This window comes from Neophocaena asiaeorientalis, unplaced genomic scaffold, assembly GCF_003031525.2.
Source record: "Neophocaena asiaeorientalis asiaeorientalis breed wild unplaced genomic scaffold, Neophocaena_asiaeorientalis_V1.1 scaffold417, whole genome shotgun sequence".
In the NCBI taxonomy this organism is placed as follows: domain Eukaryota; kingdom Metazoa; phylum Chordata; class Mammalia; order Artiodactyla; family Phocoenidae; genus Neophocaena; species Neophocaena asiaeorientalis.
In genome coordinates this window covers 1124328-1146298 of record NW_020175387.1, presented here as the reverse complement: position 1 = coordinate 1146298, position 21971 = coordinate 1124328, and the positions used below count along the sequence as shown (strand labels likewise).

Here is a 21971-nt window from a genome sequence, read left to right as displayed (position 1 = left end):
GCCATGGCTCACGGACCTAGCCGCTCCGCGGCACGTGGGATCTTCCCAGACCGGGGCACGAACCCGTGTCCCCTGCATCGGCAGGCGGACTCTCAACCACTGCGCCACCAGGGAAGCCCGATAGATCCCAATTTTTATAGACCAATTTGTTTTGTAATTTTGTGGATATTTTGTCAAAATTTTGGTTTAATTTTGATATTACTGCTCTACCATTGATCTCTGTCAAGTAGTTAATAAGATTTCAGATTGAATAGAGGAACAACTATGGAAAATAAAATTTTAATCATTTTGTAAAATAAAACATGAACTAGAACTAATTATTTTTAAATTTACCAAGTTTAAATGTTTGGGTTTTAGTTATAAAGTTTTATCAAAGTGAGATCTTACATGTATTTTGCACACCTTTCACACCAAAACTTAAATCACACGTTAAATCCATTGTGGGATTTCCTTAATGGATTCCATGAGTCCATTATTGGATTCATGTTATTTTTATGAAGTAGAAAGTTAGAATTAATGGAATATAAGTTGAATACTGTGTTATTAGCACTTTCCTTTAAAGAATTTAGATCAGATTTTCTTACCAAGTTTACAGAGCTATAAACTTATCATTTTAATTTAATGACATTTAAACATATTTAAATCCTAGGCTATTAATTTTTATACTGTAAAATATAAAATTGTTATATTTTATGTCACATTGTTCTTGCTATGCTCCTAATATTTTTTCCATCATAATAGATGAATATGCAGCATTACTAAGTTATGAAAATTGTTATAGTAGCAGTATAAATGCTATTTTAGTGTTATGCAAAATTGACTCATTTTTACTAGACTTCAGTATTTTCTCATTTTCATTCTTCTTTTGCTTTTTGATATTCAGGTAGCTGTGTTGTCTACTGTACTTGAGTATTTAATGCCATAGTATGCAAGGACCAAAATTGATTATAGTACCAGGTCACCTTATATTTTATGTAATGACTGACTTTCTGGTACAGTTTATAAAATGTTTATTTGAATGATATACAATGGAATAAGTAAAATGCAGATTTCTTCAACCTCTCTTGACTAATATTCTTTGCCTTTTTTGTGCTGTTCCAAGAAGTAATAATTACTAGGTTTATTTATTTATTTATTTTTGGTTTGTAAGCCACTTGGAATGGTTTAATTGTAGAATTAGCTGTCAGCTGTATTGGTCCTACAGTTGATTGCTTAGATTTTCTTTTTTAAACTTATGCCTTATTAGGTATTTGTGTAGTATTGTTATAAAATAATTTCTTAATCATAATGATTGTGATCAAGTTATTGTACGAAATTATTAGTCCTGTAGAGGGTATTAAAAAGTTAATTAAAAGTATTAAAAAGATTACTATTTTCTACATTAAATCTTGCCATAGAAAGTTTATAGATGAAGTTCCTAAAATCAGCTATTTCCATTTATTAATGTATTCCCTATATATTGTGACTACAGTTTAATTGAGCAGGAAGTAATCCATTTGCATGTTTTATGCTTGGGTTTTAAAGTGTTTTTTAACATTGATTAATGGGAGATGAAAGAAAAACTAAAAAGCAGTTAAATACGTCTGTAAATGAAATGAAGGAAAAATATAGGATAAAATACTGTAGTCTTAGGAAAATATTCTGAAGCTGTAATAAAAATTGTGGTAGAATTTAAAGTACCATGCATTTAAAAATCTTAACCTTATAACAATCTGTGAGTTAGTTAAGTAGGATAGATTATTACCCTTATTTTATAGATAAAGAATAGTAGGCTTAGTAAATTTAAGTAAAAATTATTAAGACATTTCAGGTTAGGGAAGGATTTCTTGAGGCAGAAAAGGCCCAGACCATAAAAGATTGATATTATGCATAAAATAATCAGTAGAAAAAAGGACAGAAGCCGTTCCCAGAAGAGGAAACCCAAATGATCAAAAACAAAGTTTTGTCAAATATCAGATTGTCAGAGATTAAAATATCTGACTATACTGCATGTTTTCAAGGTTGAAGGGAAATGGTAATTCTCATGCTGCCAGGGGAAGCTAATTTGGTACATTCCTTCTGAGTGCTGTTTGCTAGCGTGTTTTAATTTGTAAGAGTGAAGAATTGGAAACAACCTAAATGTCTACTATCAGTAGGGAGAAGATTAAAAAATTTATGATAAAATATTGTGATGGAAATTATACAGCAGTTAAAAGTAATGCACTGGATCTATGTAAGTTAACTCTAAAACATAATGAAGAGTGAAGAAAATAGTGAAAATGGTATGTTTATTATATTTCTATTTATGTGAACTCTAAAACTACATATATCAAGACTGTGTATTTTTTCATGGATATGCGTGCGTTCATATAAATGTATTTTAGAATATCCTGGAGGGCTATATTTTAAATTCACATAGTGGTAGTTTCTGGAAAAGATAAAGGGAACTTAACTGGAATGTAATACTGTTTTTTCTTTTTTTTGTTTTTTTTTTAAAGTAAGACAAAGCAAACATAGAAAGTGTTAATTTCAGTTCTGGGTGATAAGGGCATGGTCATTTGTTAAATTATTCTTTCTATTTCTTTTCAAAGTTTCATTAAAAAAAGAAAAAGTTACTAAAACACCATAGTTGGGAGAGCTAGTAATTAAACTTAGGACTTGATTCCCAAGTCTAGAGCTTTTTCAATTAATATGTTCCTTCAGAATGAGAAGGAAAAAAGGAAAGATCCAATGATGAAAAAGCAGATAAAATTTAGTTTCATAGCAATAAGAATAAGAATTATGTGTTTATGCTAAAATTTCTTGAGAGGAAAGGAAAGTTACAGGATCAATTAAAAATTATTATATCTTATATTGTTTTAAATCTTTAAGCATGCTGTTATCATATATATGTATAGAGAGCAATTTAGGTACTTAGGAAAAAAGTTACCTTAATTTATTGTTTAAAATGTGATACATGTTTCTGTTGCATGTAATGGAAGACTTTAGGTGATTTGAAATTTTTGTATAAAATTCATGAAAATAATTTAATCCAAATATACAATCTGATTTCAATCTAAAAAATTCAAAACTAGTTTTTCTTCCATTTTGTAAAGTCGTTCTTCACAAAAACTTTACAGCCTTTTTATTTACAGCTTCTCTCCAAGATAAAATGGCAAACCCCAAAGAGAAAACTCCAATGTGTCTGGTAAATGAGTTAGCCCGTTTCAATAGAGTCCAACCCCAGTATAAACTTCTGAAAGAAAGAGGGCCTGCTCATTCGAAGGTAAGGTTTTGAAGAGAGGTGGTGAGACATGCTTATCAAAGTCTATCAGATTTATCATCTCAGGTTTTAATTGTGCTTTTTTGGGGGGAGGGGGTAGTGGATGGCGTAAAGGCTCTTAGTTCTCTATTAAAAATATTTTGCACTCTGTAACTAAACAATTTTTTAGCTCATTATGGTTTACAGAGCTCTTTCAGACAATACTTCATAAAAACCTTAATGAAACCACATGAGACATGGATTTTTGATTTCCTTTTAAGAAACTCAGGCACGGAAAAGTTTAGTAACTTGCTTTATAGTTCATGAGTGCCAGTGCCAGCGCTTGAACATGTATTCTGTGGCTCCCAAATACTGTGCTTTTTCCATTACGTAGTAACTGCTAACAGAAAAATGGATACAGAGTAAAATACAACAACGTTACTTAGTGAGATGTCTTTTCCAATATGATTTTTAATTTTAAGATTCACCATTTATAAAACTTGTATATACCAGTTTTGTTGTTATCTATGTATTCAGTTATAATATTCTTTTAAATGGAAAATTGATTTATATTTTTATATAGCCTCATACATATATGTTTTTACGTATGCATGTTGCAAAGAAATCTATGACTGATGCATTTATGTTTGAGCTCTATTAATCTGTTTTTAAAAACTCAGTTGTGCACAGATTTCCTTGGCACATTTTTAATCTTGGATATTGGAGATTATGATAATGATTATAAATTTTTGTGTACAGTGTGGAAGCAATTGATTCTCTAAAAGTTGGTTAATCTTCATAAAGCACAGGATTATTATTTCTAGCATCTCCTTCAAAGTAAGGAAAATAAGATGAAACTGAAATCCATCAATTTTATTCCATATTAGAGGCTTTTATGAAGGATTTCTGGGCAGCACTTTAATTTGTTCATAATATCTTTTGTTCAGAGAAAAAGGTAGTGGCCTTGGTCTACCTGTCTAGTCTTATACCCTGATCCTCTTCCATTCCCGTTAATCATATCTATTTCATACTCATTCTTTCTGTCCTTAATCATGTTGAACTGTTTTCATTTCTTATAATATCTTATGTTTTTTCACATCTGTCAGGTTTGAACACACATCTCACATCTTTCAAACCTTTGTGAAACTTCTCTTCTCCTTCCGCTGGGCCTCCAGCAGGTTCCGACTTTCTTAGTTGTAGTCATTACTGTGCTGTGGTACCATGGTATTTGTTGGTCATTATTATTGTATGAGACTGAGCTTATTTAGGGTAAGAAATATTTTATTCTTCTACAGCTCATGGTTCCTGTAGTATGTGTCCTCTTTGCTTCTCATGGCCAATTCCAGGTGTTCTTCCTTGAGATAGACCCCCAGGTTTGAATTTCATGTTAATAGACTGACCCCCAGTGTAACATCACGGTAGTCATTTGCTGACCTCTGGGTGATTCCATCACATTTCTCACGGCTCACTTTCACTCTCTACAATACTCATCCTGTTTTAATTTTTGATGATATCATTGTCTAAATGATGGTTGTTCCAACATGCTGACATTTCAGTTTCTTGCATGTCTTCAATTATGTTGTCTTCCACTCTCCTTCAGCCACTCATTCCTGTGATCACATTCTTGATTTTTTTCATTACCAATAACTGCAAGAGCCTCCATAATTATAATCTCAAGCATTCATTCGTCTCTGACACCTACTTCATTCCCTCTAGTAGTCTGACTTCAATAGTCCTTTCACACCACGGATCCATTGATTCCACCACCGTTTTACTATTTCTTACTTCCCTCAGTCCTCACATGTTTATCTAGCTTAAATTCCATATGCTTTGTATGTACCCTCAACTCTCTTCCCCCCTTGGTTAGTACATGCTTAGCAAAATCCCAACCCAAATCCCAACTCTGCTTCCCTTCTGAGTTACGGATGAACGACTTGTAGAGGCCAACCCCTCTATTTCTGTACTAAATCCCAACCCTTCTCACCGTTTCAAGGTCATTCCTCCAGCTTTCTCTCCCCTCCCCTCCCTTAAGTTTCTTCTGTGTCATTAAATTCCCCTTCTAATGCACCAGGTTTGTTGTGGTCCACATTCTTTTTTCTAGACAGTCCCAGATTCCTTTGGGTTTTAAGGAGATCTAGAGATCCCTTTGCCAACCTACACCTACTGCTCTGGGTGTTTTGGTCATAGACCACACCATTTAGCCTGTTGCTCATTTTTAAAGAGTGAGTACTAGAATAATTAGCATATTCTTGAATGAAAGATAGTATTTAATGAGTCTAAGTAATATTAATTAATAATTATTGTTAATATTAATTGGCTAGGTCTGGATCCTTTTTGTGGGAAGCAAAGTCCTTTGCATTTATGCATGTCTACCAGTGGTTTTAAGTGAGATATAAACTGTATTTTAATGAAATAAATGATTATCTCTGGCATGAAAAATTTAAACCTAGGCCCAACTCATTAATTTTCTTGGGACATCAACCAGTTATATGGCAATTTCCATATATACACATATATATTTTATACATACACACACACACACACACACACACATACACACACACTTAGAGTAGTGGTTTTCAGCCTTGGCTATTCATTGGAATCACCAAGGGAGCTTTAAAAAATACTTACGCCTGAGTCTCACTCCCAGAAATTCTAATTTAATTGGTTTTGGATGAAGCCTAGACATCAGGATTTTTTTAAAGCTCTCAAATGACCCAGATGTGCGTCCAGAGTTGAGAAACACAGGATAGAGATTAATGTCTTCAGGGTGGTATAGAATTGTCTTCTTATACATACTTCATGGGAGGTAGTGATCTATCTACATGCTTTCCTCTTTCCTCCATTGAGTCTTACAGAATGTGAACAACTTGTACAACTTTTGATGTGTGACTATTAAATAAAAGATATATATATATTTAAGAAATTATTTATTTATTTATTTTTGACTGCGTTGGGTCTTCGTTACTGCGCACAGGCTTTTTCTAGTTGCGGTGAGCGGGGGCTACTCTTTGTTGTGGTGCTCGGGCCTCTCATTGCTGTGGCTTCTCTAGTTGCGGAGCACCGGGTCTAGACATGCGGGCTTCAGTAGCTGTGGCACGTGAGCTTCAGTAGTTGTGGCTCGCGGGCTCTAGAGTGTAGACTCAGTATTTGTGGTGCATGTGTTTAGTTGCTCCGCGGCATGTGGGATCTTCCCGGACCAGGGATCGAACCTGTGTCCCCTGCATTGGCAGGCAGATTCTTATCCAATTCGCCACCAGGGAAGCCCTAAATAAAAAATATTTTAATGTTTGCCTTGTCCCCTTTTGTTTTTATACTCACTTTTTAATGGAACTCTGAAGTAATTTGTTATACCTTGTATTAACGTGAATTACTATGACATTGCTGTATCTCTTAAGTACCTAAATCCAGTTCTTTATTTTTCCTATGAATTGTTTTGATTTTCTCAAATCTCAGAAGGTTATTATAGAGTATAAGGAAGAGAGCCATGAATAATATAAAGTGGTATTTTCTTTTTTTACTTTATTTCCCTATTTTGATGAGTTGTGTATGTGCACGGCTAAGTGTTAAGAAAGCTGCTCTCGTACTGACACTTTGAGAACGTTTACTTTGGAATAGATATCACTGAGGGAGGCAGTATTACCCAGTGGCCTTGAAGTGAAGTGTTTTGTTTTTCTTGTTTTTTTAAAAAAATTCTTGCTAGATTTCCCAAGCGTGATCTTTGCCCTGCATTATCCAGCTTGTGTGGCCTTGAAAAACTAATTTAGAATCTCAGCTTTCTCATCTGTAATTTGAGAACTATGATACCTATTCTAGTGTAGTATAATGGAATGATGATTTGTAAATTTTCAGCAATTATGTTGATGATGGAGGTACCCAGATAATTGTCTCATTGCATGTTAGTTGTATATAGGATTAAAAAATCCTTGGTAAAATGTCTATTGAATATTTATAATATGACAGACACTGTTCCTTATTGGAGCTTTCTACTCTGCTGTTTTCTGCGATGCCTCTCTTTGTATACTCTGGATTCAAGTCCTTTATTAGATATGTGCTTTGCAATTATTTCTGCTTCTTTGTGGCTTATCTTTTTTTAACATTGTCTTTTGAAGAGCAGTAATTGTTAATTTTGATGAACTCCAGTTTATCCATTTGTTCTCTTACAGATTTTGCTTTTGGTATTATATCTAAGACATCTTTGCCCCATTAAAGGTCGTAAGATTTTCTTCTGTGCTTTCTTCTGGATGTTATATAGTTTAAGTTTTTACATTTGGATGTTATATTTAGGTCTAATTGCCAGTTTGAGTTAATTTTTGTATATGATGAGTTATGGATATATATATATATATATATATATATATTTTTTTTTTTGCATATGGATGTCCAGTTGTTGAAGAGATTTTCCTTTTCTTACTGCATTGCCTTGGCACCTTTGTCAAAAATCAGCTGTCCATATATATGTTTGTTTATTTCTGGACTCTGTTCTGTTCTGTTGGTCTATTTTCCTATCTTTATGCAAATACTATGCTGTTTTCATTACTGTAGCTTTATAATCTGGTAGTACCAGCCCTCTAATTTTGTTCTTCATTTTCAGAGTTGTTTTGGCTATTCAACATCCTTTGCATTTTCATATGAATTTTAAAGTCAGCTTGTCCATTCTATAAAGCACCTTGCTGGGATTTTGAATAGAATTGCAATTAATTTATAGCTCAATTTGGGGGAAATTAACATGTTAGAAAAACTGAGTCTTCTAACCTATGAACAGAGTATCTCTTATTTATTTAGATATTCTTTAATTTCTGTCAACAATATTTTGTAGTTTTCAGTGGACAGGTATTTCTCATCTTTAGGTTTATCTCTATTTCATATTTTTGATGCTATTTTAAGTGGTATTTTTCAAATTTCAATTTATAATTCTTATTAAGAATTGCTAGTATATAAAAAATACACTGATATTTTTATGTTTTATATATTTTATTTTATACATATTAAAGCATTGAAATATATGTATAACATTTGTGTATAAATATACACATATGAGTATGTAGAATAAAAGTGCAAATACAGAAATCAGAAAATTCCTACTTTTTCCATTGTAGGTTAACTTTATTTGATACTGTGAAATAGTGCTAAAAATAACTGCCTCTCTAATATAGGGAATCTGCATAGTGCCTAAGAATTTAGGAGAGAGAAATATATCAGATTACTTTTATATTACATTAAAATTTTTTTTCTAAAAATTTTTAATACAATTTTAAAGGTTACTTCCATTTACAGTTATTACAGAATATTGGCTATATTCCCCATGTTGTACAATACATCCTTGAGCCTATCTTACACCCAGTAGTTTGTACCTTCCACTTCTCCATCCTTACATTACCCCTACCCCCCTCTCTACTGGTAACCACTAGTTTGTTTTCTATATCTGTGAGTCTGCTTCAAAATTACACTGATTTGTCTATATTGATCTAGCATTTTGCAGTCTTGCTAAACTCACTTACTAGTTCTAGTAGCCTTTTTCTTTCTTTTTTTTTTTTTAAGATTCTGGTCGGTGTCCCACAAGCTATTTGTAAATAAAGACAGTTTTAAATCTTACTTTCTAATCTGAATGTCTTTTATTTATTTCTCTTGCCTAATTGCATTGTCTAGAACTTACAGTGCAATGTTGAATAAAAGTAGTGAGAGCAGATATCTCTTAACTTGACTTTATGGGCAGTCATTCAGTTTTTCTTCATTAATTTTGATGTTAGATGTAGCTTTTTCTGTAGATGCCTTTAATCAGATTGAGGAAATTCTTCTTTATTTTATTTTTTTATTATTATTTTTTTGCTGAGAGTTTTAACATGAATAGATGTTGGTTTTTGTCATATGGTTCTTCTACATTGATTGAGATGGTCGTATGATTTTTCCATTTTTTTAAAAAAAATTTTTCCATTTTTAATATCTTAGTATTGTGAGTTACATTGACTGACTCTGAAATGTAGAATAAACCCTTGCCTTCCTGGGATAAAATGCTTGGTTATAAAGTATTATCTCATTTCTATATTGATAGATTCTATTTGTTAATATTTTGTTAAGGATTTTTATGTTTATCTTTATGAGAGGTATTGGTGTGTAGTTTTATTTTGTTTTCCCTGGTAGTATCTTATTCTGGTTTCGGTATCAAGGTAATGCTAGCTTCGTAGAATAAGTTGAGAGGTGTTCCTTCTGATTCAAGTTTTGGGAAGAGTTTTTGTAAATTGGCATTATTTCTTCCTTAAATGTTTGGTAGAATTTATCATCAAAACCATCTGGGCCTGGAGTTTTCTTTGTGGAAAGATTTTAATTACAGATTGAATTTCCTTAACATGTATAATGCTGTTCAGGTTACCTGTTTCTTCTTGAATGAGCTTTAGTAACTGTGGCTTTTAAGAACTTATGTTGTTGAGTTTATTGGCATAAAGTTGTTAAAAAAATATTCCCTTGTTTCTTTTCAATATTTTAAGAATCTGTAGTGATGTCGCCTCTCTCATTCCTGATACTGGTAATTTGTGTCTTATCTTTCTTTCATGATGAGTCTGCACAGAGGTTTACAAATTTTATTGATCTTTGAGAAGTACCAGCTTCTGGTTTTATTGATTTTTTTTCTCTATTATTTTTCTATATGTATTTTCTTACGTTTGCTTTTATGTTTATTACGTTTTTTCCTATTTACTTCAGGTTCGAGTTACTCTTTTTCTGGTTTCTTCAGATTAAAGCTGAAGTTAACTTATTTGAGACCTTACTTCTTCTCTAGTGTAGGCATTTAGTGCTAGAAATTTCCCTTTAGTACTGTTTTAGCAGTGTCATCTTTTGAAATGTAGAGTTTTCACTTTCATTCAGTTTAAAATGCTTTCTATTTTCCCCTTGGTTTCTTCTTTTACCCATAGGTTATTTAGAAATGTGTTATGTAGTTTCCAAATATTTGGAGATTTTCCAGAGATCTTTCTGTTCTTATTTTCTAATTTAATTCCATTGTGTTCAGAGAGCGTACTGTTCATCACTTGACTCCTTAGAATTTGTTGTGACTTGTTTTATGGTCCAGAATCTTGTCTGTCTTGGTACATTTTTTGTGAGAAATTGAGAACAAATGTATATTTGTTCTTCTTGGGTAGATGTTTTAAAAACATTGCAGTCAGGTTATGTTGGTTGATAGTGTTGTTCAGGTCTACTCTGTTCTTCCTGATTGTCTGCTTGGTCATTGTTGTATCAATTATTGGGAGAGAGGTGTTGAATCTCTGACTTTAATTGTGGATTCTTTATTTCTCTTTGCAGTTCTGTTAGTTTTTGCTTCATGTATTTTGAAACTCTGTTATTAGTAGCCCAAGTGTTTAGGATTGTTAATCCTCTTTTTGATTAACTGGCCCCTTTATCGTTATGAAATGACCTTTGTTATCACTGGTAGTAGTCTTTGCTCTGGAATCTACTTTGTCTGATATTTATATAACCATTCTGACCTTTCATTGCTTTATGTTATCATGATAAAGTTTTTTCTATCCCATTGCTTTTTCTATCCCATTGTGTCTTTATAGTTTAGGGTAGCATACAGTTGGATTTTTTTTTTTTTTTTAATCCAGTTTGACAATCTCTACATTTCACATGGGGGCATTTACACAATTTTGTTTTAATTTTCATAACCATTCTCTGTGTTCTTATTAGCCCACTTTCACTAAAGAAGTAAGAAAACAGAGGGAAAGAATTAACTTCCCTAATGTTACACATAGTAAATGGTGGATTGTGACTTCAGCTCATAAACAGTATGTCCCAGGAGTCCTACTCAAAATTATAAAATTTTTATTGTAGTGGGACTCTTTTTTCTCTCTCCAGTTTTATTGAGATATAATTGACATAAAATGTTGTATTAGTCTTAGGTGTACAATGTAGTAGGATTCTTAAGAGGTTTCAGAAAAGCAGAGGATTGACTTGGATGCATTTGCATTTTATAGAGTGTTCATGTTGGTGATGGCGCGGTTTGTGGGATCTTAGTTCCCCAATCGGGGATCAAACCCAGGCCTCGGCAGTGAAAGTACGGAGTACTAACCACTGGACCACTAGGGAATTCCTAAGAAGGATAGTTTGAATGGGAAAGTCTTATGTTAAAGGAGTGATATTAGGATGGTCTTACAGTAATTTAGGAGAGGGATACATTGATACTCTTCACTAAGATATTGGCAAACGTTACAAAGAAAGGCCAGATCTGAAAAATATTTTTGAAGTTGAATCAACTGGATGCAGGGGAGAATACAGAGAGAAATGGAGCAGGCAAGGAAGACCATTCAAAGGTGTCTGGCCAGTGAGACTGGGAAAGTGATGACATCTGGAAGATTAGGAGGCAGGAAATCTGAGTTTATAAGGGCTTTAGACTAAGGTGGTGACAACAGAAATAGCAAAGAACAGTTTTGAGGTGTTGTTAAATAAGTCTTAGGAAAACAAGGATAAACAAAGAAGCTATTGAGGTTTTGAACCTGAATTAATGGAAGAATAATGGATGGAACATTCTGGAGCATGAACTGATTTGGAGGAGAATGGGAGAGATAATGTATTCTTTGTGGCAGAGTTCTTTGTTATATACTGTAAGTTGAAAGCCAAAAGACCTAGTCATTGAAAAATCATTTTAAAATCGAGGGTCAATGAATTAAAGATATGTTTTAGGTAAAAATTTTAAACTGAATCAGAATAAAAGAAAAATTATTCACTTTTAATAGTTATGTACATATTTTGAATTTCAAATGCTTATAAATACTTTCAACTCTGTATTTTGAAAAATTGAAAACCTACAGGAAAAATTGAAAGAGCAGTATAATGGATCTTTCAGATTTACTAATCATTCAGTTATTTACTGCATTGCTACATTTACTTCTTTTCTTGCTCCTTCTGTATAAATACATACTTTTTCCTTGAACAATTTGAAAATAAATTTCAACCATCATGACATTTTATCCTTAAATACTTGTATATCTATCTTGTAAGACCAAAAACATTCTTCTTCATAACCATAGTACTATAATCACTCAAGAAATTTAAACTTGACTGAGTTTGTTTAGTATATTATAGTCTATAGTCAAATTTCCCTGGTTGTCCTCTAAATGCCCTTTATACTTTTCTTCCCAGTACGAATCCAGTCAGGATTCATACATTGTACTTTATTACACCTCATCATGTCTCTTCAGCATCCTTTAAACTAGGACAGCCCCCATGCATTCTTTTGTTTGGTTTTTTCTTTCATAATATTGACAGTTTTGAAGAGTTTAGGTCAGTTGTCTTATAGAATATACCATAACCCAGATCTGCCTGATTGTTTCTCTATGATTAGATTCAGGGTAAACATTTTTAGCCAAGAATGTTACATACTTCTCATTGGATCAAACCAGGAGGCACACGATGTCCCTTTGAATGATTATTGATGATGCTAACTTTAATCACTCTGTTGTTAAAGGTATTTTCTACCTGATTTCTTTCCTGCAAAGACATTTACTTCTTCATAATTAATAAGTATTTTGAGGTTCATACCTTGTATTCCTACAAAGTAGTAAGCTGTCTGTGGAGTAAAACAGCAGATTGTATGTGTATCCTGTAACATCCTAAATTTTAAAAGTGAACAATAGGTTTTTGGATGCATATGGAAATCCAGTGTAAATGGAATGTTAGGATGTGCAAGGGGAGGGGTGGGTGTGAAATGAAGATGGACAGGTAGCTCCTTTGTGTCATGTTACAAGGGGAACAATCAGAGGTTTTTAACCTGGTGTTGTTTGGAGTGATGCAGTTGGATTTGAGTCTTCAAAAGATAGTTCGATTTAACAGCAGTCAGTTGGGAGGTTATTATATCTAAGCTAAGATACATCTAGTGTAGCAGTGTCACTGGCAGAGAGAGGAAGGAGATTTGAGAAATATTCATGAGGTTAAAATTGACTGAATTTGGTGACTGGTTAAAGGTTGGTTGTGGAGGATTGAGAGTTCCTTGATGACAGAATATTTAATAGGATTTCCTGACTCACTGACTAGATTGTGCTAGATATAAAGTTTAAGGAATTAGATTTTGTAAAAGTTACAGAGACAGGACCTTTTGGATTCTCGTATAGTTTCTCTTACTCTTTGTTCTTATTCTACTTTTTTGAAGACTGACTGACATTAACAGTATGATTCCATTTAGGGAAGCAATTTCCTCTTGATACATTCTACCCAACATGTACACTTAGAGCTGCCGTTAAGCCTTTGGATAGAACAGAATTTGGCACAATCTCTTAAAATTTGTTCACTAGTTAGAATAAGATTTTTGTTGCAAATGATCTGTAAGCTCAACTCTAGCTCTAAAATTTTGATTCTGTGGTGTATCTGTTTTTCTCTCAGACAGCACACTTTATTTCCTGAAAAATTTCAATGTTTTCTTTGTCTCTGTATGTTTTTCCAAGATGTTCTCAGTGCAGCTGAGTCTTGGGGAGCAGACATGGGAATCCGAAGGGAGCAGTATAAAGAAGGCCCAGCAGGCTGTCGCTAACAAGGCTTTGACTGAATCTACGCTTCCCAAACCAGTTCAGAAGCCGCCCAAAAGCAGTGTTAACAATAACCCAGGTATGGCCCTGACTCGTTTCCTCCTGTTGTCATCTTCTGCATGTGCTGTTCTCTGTATTTTCCTTCATACAGGTCCATTGCATAGTCAACAGGTATTGACAGCACAGCTGGTAAAGACAGCCAAATAATAACTGAAGGTGAGAGAATGAAGACGGTAATTGTAATTATTTTAAAAATTTGCTTTAGTGGATACTCTAAAGGTGCATTATTTACTTTTTATGTGTGATAAAAAGACATTTGGATACAAAGAACAGAAAATAGGACTGAGTTTTTTTCTAAAGCAAAGATGGAAATGATCAGTTTCTCTTTCTAAATGTATAATGTATAATTTAATAATTAAAAATAGTTATTCTTTATTTTAGTTTAATAGAAAATTATAAAATTAGCCCTAAGCATCTTATTTTATTTGTTCATGTAGAAATGGTTGCCATTTACATTTAGAACATTCATATGGAGTTTAAGAAACCCACAAATCCGAAAAACCCACCTGTGTGTAATATACTGCTAAGTAAATGCGTGTTCTAATTTTAATCTCCTAAGAATAATTTTGAAAAGTTGTTCTAATTGCATGCAGTACCAAAAACATGTGTCCAGTTATCTCTTGGGAAGCGCAAACCTGTATCAGACACAGTGCATGAATTGGTAGCCTCAAATTAATGAAGTTCCGTAAGTTTAGTGCCAGCCCGATGTCCATTTACTCATCTGTTAACCTATTAATGCAAGTGGCTACCTTCTGACCGATACTGCTTTAGATGGAGTACTTTTGTGACGGAGTGAAAAAAGACACTTGCCTGCCGGCAGCGACTCTGTAGTCTGTTTAATTATAGTTCACACGCTTATGGTCAGAGTCAGGTCAGACACTTCTTTCCCACATGGCACGTGTTAGGTAGACAGTCTCCTCTTGCAAGGACTGCCTTTTCCAGAACTCCATGACTTTCCTAGTAGTAGTCCTTTTGCATCTGTTCAGCTGATTCCAGTATTTATTAAGTATGGGTAAATAAGCAAAAATATTATTATAATAAAAAAACCAATTCAGCTTGAAGCTGGTAAGAGACTGTCTACTTTCTTAACTTTTAAAACTCTCTTCAGATTACTGGTTGATCATTAGCACCACACCACCACCGCCTCTATTAAGCATTTGTTTTAATATATCTAAGAGTTATAAACCATTGTCCTTTGCTGTGAGGATTTTAGTCATTTACATAAAACATGTAACTCTCAGTGGTAAAGAATAAGTACCAAGTGAGTAATAATAGGCATCGGTATTATAAGTAATGATAAACATGGACTGAAGTAGTTGAGGTGAGATATTAGGTCATGAATAGAGAGTAGGCACGTACGTATAGAGGAGAGAAAAGAATATTCCAGGCTGAGGGAATACGATGAGGAAAGACATTGGAACAGGAATCTGGATGATGGGTTTTGCAAAAAAAAATTTTTTTGTAGACGATTTTTAATTAGAGCAGGTTAAGTGGCTAGTAAGAGACAAGACGAGAGTTGTAGTTAGAAAGTAGGTAGTGATGGACTTGACTGCAGCTTTAGGAGATAAATTTTATCCATAGTTTGGATTAATTTTCACGAGCAGGTGGATGATGTGTTTAAAAGAGCAGTTTAGGAAGTTGAGTTTGGCATGTGAATGGAAGGTGGAAAATACCAAAAGCAAAATCAGTTAGGAAACCACTGGCATAGTTTACGGGTGAAGAAAGAAAAGAAACACACGTGCATGGAATGCTGTTGCCCCCTCCTCTGCTGGAATATTGGCACGGCAGTTGGCATGGACAGAAGGACAAGTGTCCATTTGTGTTGTGTGCTGAGCTTTGGGTCAGGTCCACTTCCAAGGGTTGTAGCCGGAGGTAAACTAGCAAAGGAGTCAGAGGAAGGAAACAGGAGAGAGTCTGGCTCCCTGGCCTTTCAGACCAGTGGAGATAAGAGTTTCCACCGTGGAATGTTGCAGTGCGCTGACAGAATGAGTAGATTTTGGGGGGTAAATTCTAATTTTATTTATTTTTATTTTTTTTGTATGCCATTTTACACGTTTATTCATTGTTGAGGTAAAATTTTAAAATAAAGCCTAATATTATGTTCTGGCAAGTGCACAAATTATGGTCGTTGAGCCTTGATGGCGTTTTGCACTGTGAACACTTTGCAGGCTTTACCAGTGCCTCAGAAGCCTCCCTCATGCCCTCTTTTAGTGGTTAAAACATCTCCAAAGGAACCACTCTTCTCTCTGTCATCCTAGATTTGTTGTGCCTGCTTGTTGGAATCATGCCTCATACTTTTTTGTGATAGCTTGTTTTTCTCAGTGTCATGTTTGTGAGATTCATTGTGTTGTGTGTTAACAGTCTAGTATTTCTTTGCTATGTAGGTATCCCACTGCATGGATATACCACAATTTACTTATTCATTATACTAATGGTGGACATTTGGGTTGCTTCTAGTCTGGGGCTGTTAGAAGTAAGATTGCTATGAATATTCTTGTATGTATACATTTTTGTTGGCTGTGTAGCTAGGATTGGAATTGTTGGGTCGTAGGTTTTGCATGTTTTCAGTGTTAATACATAATGTCAAACTTATCACATTTCACTCCCACTAGCAGTATATGAGAGTTTTCCACATCCTTGTCAATATAGGGTATCTTAAAATTTCTACCTGTTCTTCTGGGGATATGATAGTATTTCATTGTGGTTTTAATTTGCATTTCCCTAATAATTAAAGTGATCACCTTTTCATATGCCTGTTGCCATTAGGATCTTCTCTGCTGTTGATATATTTTTCCTGTTAAGAAACTGCCTTGTCAGTTTTTAAATTTTTTCAATTTTTTATTGACTTATAGGGTTCTTACATATTCTGGATTAATATACTTTGTCAGATATGTGTATGGCAAATATCTCCATATTCCTAATGGTGCATTTTGATGAACATAAATTTTTATATTAATGAAGTCTAATTTATTAGTCTTTTCCCTTATGGTTAGTGCTTTTTAAAAATTGAAGTCTAACTGACACATAGCATTATATTAGTTTCAACTGTACGACATAATGATTTGATATTTGTATATGTTGTGAAATCACCAGAATATCTCATTAACATCTGTCACCATACATAGTTATTAAAATATTTTCTTTCTCATGATGAGAAAGCTTTAGATATACTCTCTTAGCAATTTTCAAATATAAAATACAGTATGATTAACTATAATCACCATGCTGTATATTACATCCCCATGATTTATTTATTTTATAACTGGAAGGTTGTACCTTTTTGACCCCCTTCACCTATTACACCTCCCCCCACTTCCCACCTCTGGCAGCCACCAATCTCTTCTCTGTATCTATGAGTTCTGTTTTTTTGTGTTTTCTTTTTTTTAGATTCCACATATAAGTGAGGTCATATGGTATTTGTCATTCTCTGTCTGACTTATTTCATTTAGCATAATGCCTTCGAGAGCCATCCATGTTGTCACAAATGGCAAAATTTTTTTTTATTGCTGTATAATAGTCTATTGTATATGTGTATCATCACCTCTTCTTTATCCATTCATCCATCAGTGGACACTTAGCTTGCTTCCATGAACATGGGGGTGTATATATATTTTCAAGTTAGTGTTTTTGTTTTTTCGGGATAAATGCCCAGAAGTGGAATTGCTGGAATGGTGTGGTGCTTTTTTTGTGCTATTTGAGACATCTTTATCTCCCACAGAATTGTGACGATAACTTCATATTATTTTTAGAAGTTTTATTATTTTATCTTTTAAATTTAGATCTACAGTCTGTCAGGAATTGAGGTTTATGTATGAGGTGAAGTAGGAGTCAAGATTTTTTTCTTCCTTTTAATATATAACTTAGCACTTTTCTTGAAAAGACAATCCATTCCTGTCTGCACTGCAGAGGAGGGGAGATCCAGTCCTGAATTCACAGGAAGTAGATGGACCTTAAATAGTAGTTATGTCCCAGAGAGGAGTTAAATTTAGTACAGCATGGGTAATCTGCTGTTAATGAGGAGGAAGGATATCATAGAACTACTTTGCTTTCTCCTTCCTCTGATTTTTTAAAACTTTTTTTAGCAATAATTTCTTATACATATAAATTTTGTAGAAAGAGTACATAGAGCTCCCAGGTACCCATCACTCAGAAATGGTTAACATTTCTGAACCTTTTGAGAATAAGTTATGGACATGGTGTCCCATTACCCATTATTTCTTAAGTACACAGACACTGTCCTATCAGGAAGTTAACATCGGTTTGGTATCACCGTGTACTCCACAGACTCCAGTCACACTTCACTGATGGTCCCAGTTATGTCCTTTGTAAGACCAGCATCTAATCAGCATCAAGGGCTTACTGTTTCTCTTCATTCCACTTCAGTCTGAAACAGTTCCTCAGTCTTTCCTGTTTTTTATGACCTTGACATTTGTACACATCATTTGTAGAATGCCCCTCGCTGGAGTTTGTCTGGTGTTTCCTCATGATTTATGCACTTTTAGCATGAATATCACAGAAGTGACCTGGACTCATCTCAGTGTTTCATATCAGGAGACACACGATACTGATTTGTCCCATTAGTGATGTCTTTTGTTTCTTGGTGAAGAGTATGTCTGCCAGGCTTCTGTATTGTAAAGTTAACTAATTTTAAGTATGTTTTATTATTAAATAATATAATTAACAAATATATTTTAAAATGAATTTATTTATTTATTGTTTATTTTTGGCTGTGTTGGGTCTTCATTGCTGCACGCGGGCTTTCTCTAGTTGAGTAGCGGAGAGTAGCGGAGGCTACTCTTCATTGCGGTGCGCGGGCTTCTCATTGCGGTGGCTTCTCTTGTTGTGGAGCACGGGCTCTTAGGCGCATGGGCTTCAGTAGTTGTGGCAAACGGGCTCAGTAGTTGTGGCTCGCGGGCTCTAGAGCGCAGGCTCAGTAGTTGTGACGAATAGGCTTAGTTGCTCTGTGGCATGTGGGATCTTCCCAGACCAGGGCTTGAACCCCTGTCCCCTGCATTGGCAGGCAGATTCTTAACCACTGTGCGACCAGAGAAGTCCTGAACAATTATTTTCTGAGGAGGTACTTTGAGACTATATAAACATTCTGTTCCTTGTCAAACTTTCTTTCACCTACATGAAAGACTGATGATTGATGACTCTTGTCTGAATCCATGACTACTCTGAAGGTTGCCAAAGGGTGATTTTTAATTCCATATTCTTTTTCGATTTATTAGTTGGCATTCTACCCAAGAGCTTTCTTGTCCCTGTCATTTTTTTTTGTTTGTTTATTTATATCACTATAGACTTTTGGATTTCTGTTTTACCTACAGGTTTAGGATCTACAATCGTCATTATTTATTTTGATGCTCAAATTGTCCCAGATTTGGCCAGTGGTATGACCACTTCAGGTTGACTCCTGTGTCCTTCAGATACTTTCCTCATCATTCTTTGGGCATTTCTTTCTGGCACGATAAGATGTTCCTGGGTCATCTTGTGTTTTCCCTGCCCTGACTCCAATAATTTCTCCAAGAGCCCTGATTTATGGATTAATCAATTCATTCTTTCAACAAATATTTATTGAGTGACTACTATGTTCCAGGGACTTTTCTAACTTCCTACAAAGTTGTTTCTTTAAGTGTTAGTAATACATGGCTCCTTGAAAACTAGTTGTGGCATCTTGTTTTTAATCTGTCAGATGATAGGAGTCCACAATTGTTGTTATATACGTTTGTGTATCTAATTAATTAGTCTTTTTTTATCATTGGTAAATATAGAAATTTCCTTTAATGTATCTAAAAACCACTAAAAACTGATTATGTGTTTACAGTGTCAACTCTATAGCCATAAAATACATGAGGATACCTATGCAATGATTATCTTTATGCTACCTGGGTCTAACCGTCACATGTTGAAAACAATGGTACTTAGCATTTCCTAGAGACAGCTCATAGTTTGAAGTTATTCTTTAAATGTTTTCTGTGAGAGCGTTACTATGTAAGTAACGAGAGGTATGCACATGTGGAGATGTCAGTCTCATTCTGTAGGAAACAGATGGAGTACTTCACTCAAAGGAGTTGAAACCTTTTCTGTGTGGTTTGTGCTTTTCTGCTTCTCTTCTACTCTCCTTCACAACACCAGTTGCTGGCATTTCTATGAAGAAAATGTACTGTAGCCTTCCTTTCAGATGAGGAATTTGTATGAGATTATTTCTTTATTTAAATAATATGAATACAGTACTTTTACCTAGTTTAAAATGCAATTTTGGTGTGGACGGCAGACATAGTATATCCTACCAGTGCATTAAAATCATCTCACTGTTCATTTTCAAACACATTACTTTCCTGTTTATTGCCATACTTAAAGGATGAGGTCTTTCAAGCTTTTTTTTTTCTTTTCTAGTTTTCCCATTTGAACTTTATGCTATTTGTGCCTGTATGATTGTTGCAAAGTAGAATTCATAATGACATAAGTTGTACAACTGATTAATCTGTTAATTAGTAAACTGAAATCTTTATGGAATAAGAAAAATGGAAACTTCTTAAGGCGTGGATGGCTCTTCGGTGTTAAAAATTATCTTTGGAGAACTGTTAGGTAGTTTTAACTTTATTGTTAAACATGAACCTACCCTCTGACCTAGCAATTCCACTACTAGGTGTATACCCAAGTGAAAAGAGTGTATAGGTCTGCTGAGAGACTTCCTGAAGAGTGTTCAAGGTGGCTTGATACTTAATAGCCTCCAACTGAAAACAACCCAGATGTCCCATCAAGGGCAGATTAGATAAACTGAGTGGAATGCTTTTCAGTGGGAAAGTTTGAAAGTGATATTCAACAAAGCATTATGCTGAGTGAAAGAAGCAAGGCAAACTAATACACATTTAGATGTGAAGAACAGGCAAAACCAATCTATGATGACAGAAGTCAGAATGGATAACATGGGGAGGTGGGTATTGACTGGGTATTTCTGGGTGATGGAAATGTTCAGATCTTGATCTGAATGGTGGTTGTATGAGTGTTCCATGTATAGTAACTCATGGAGCTGTATGCTTAAGGTTTGTACATTTTACTTATCCCTCGGTAAAATGCTGTAAGAAACAAAGAAAGAATCCCTTTGTGCTTGACTTACTCTTCCTCTGCCCTGAGTGTTTGTGTTAAATTTGGGGTTTGGACTAATTCGACTTACTACTTAACATGTTAGCTTTTCTTTGCTGTTTTCTTATCCTTATCTTTTTCTTTTCTGCTTTCTCCTTTGTCCTCCCGCCTCCTTTATTTTTTCCTTTTTCTTAACCTTGGTTTAGTTCCTGTTCTTATTATGCTCTTCAGCGGTTTCATGTGAATTCTTTAGAGATGAGACATAAAATGAGCAGCTTATGACTCTTGATGGCTTGCTTGTGACCTAGCAGCCAGTTGTGCATTTGTGTCAGGCTCCACCACCCCTCAGCTAGTACTTTGTGCCCCAGTTTCTCTGCTGCAGTAAGTGGATCCATTTTTGTTCACGATGAAGGGGAGTCTTAAATGTATGGTGCAAAAGGCATAATTCAAATGAAATAATACAGAATTTACATTAGAAATAAATTTTACTCTCTATTAAAGCTTTAGATTCATTTTTGTGATTTGTTACTTGGAACATATATGTGTATTTACTAAATAACTTTTTTTGGCACTGAAAATAACTTGACATAATAACTGTACATTGTGTGTTACATTTTATGGGATTTTTCAAACTTGTACAAAAGTAGAAAAGATAAGCTATTGAACATCCCTGTACCTGTTGTCAGGCACAACAGGTACTCACACATCCCATCTTGTTTCTCATCTCTCTGTCCTCTGAATTATTTTGAAACAAATCTCAGACATATCACTTCATCCATAAATGCTTCAGCATGTATCTTTTAAGATTATCCACAGAAAGCATTACTTGTATTTACTGTTTTGTCCTGTTGTTGGTTATAGAAAAAACTCAAAATTTATTTTCATCAGATAAGTCCAAGAGTTACTGATGACCCTGTACATATTGCTAATTCTAGTTGCTTGATAACCAAAATATAACTTAAAATATTCACAGATGATAATGCTTTTAATGATTAAGTAGTTGTAAGCTTTCTGGAGTAAGGAACTTTGAGATTCAGTAGTTGCTTTATAATATCCAAACGAAGCCATCTGTGAATCTTCTGTTTTCCTTGTTTTGA

General features: G+C 34.3%; 1 protein-coding gene across 8 annotated transcripts in view; it reads left to right on the top strand.

The window, feature by feature from the left end:
• The window catches only part of STAU2 (staufen double-stranded RNA binding protein 2), a 305778-nt gene that overhangs the window by 28276 nt on the left and 255531 nt on the right, over positions 1-21971 (top strand). For 4 of the 8 annotated variants that reach the window (XM_024765753.1, XM_024765752.1, XM_024765751.1 and 1 more), the window contains 2 exons: positions 3114-3244; positions 13648-13807. In XM_024765753.1, the coding sequence (XP_024621521.1) occupies positions 3131-3244; positions 13648-13807 (274 nt within the window). In that variant the 5' untranslated portion in view covers positions 3114-3130. Of the gene's footprint in view, positions 1-3098; positions 3245-13647; positions 13808-13881; positions 13945-21971 lie in introns of those variants that run through there. The other 4 variants (XM_024765757.1, XM_024765756.1, XM_024765754.1 and 1 more) reach the window with 3 other exon arrangements.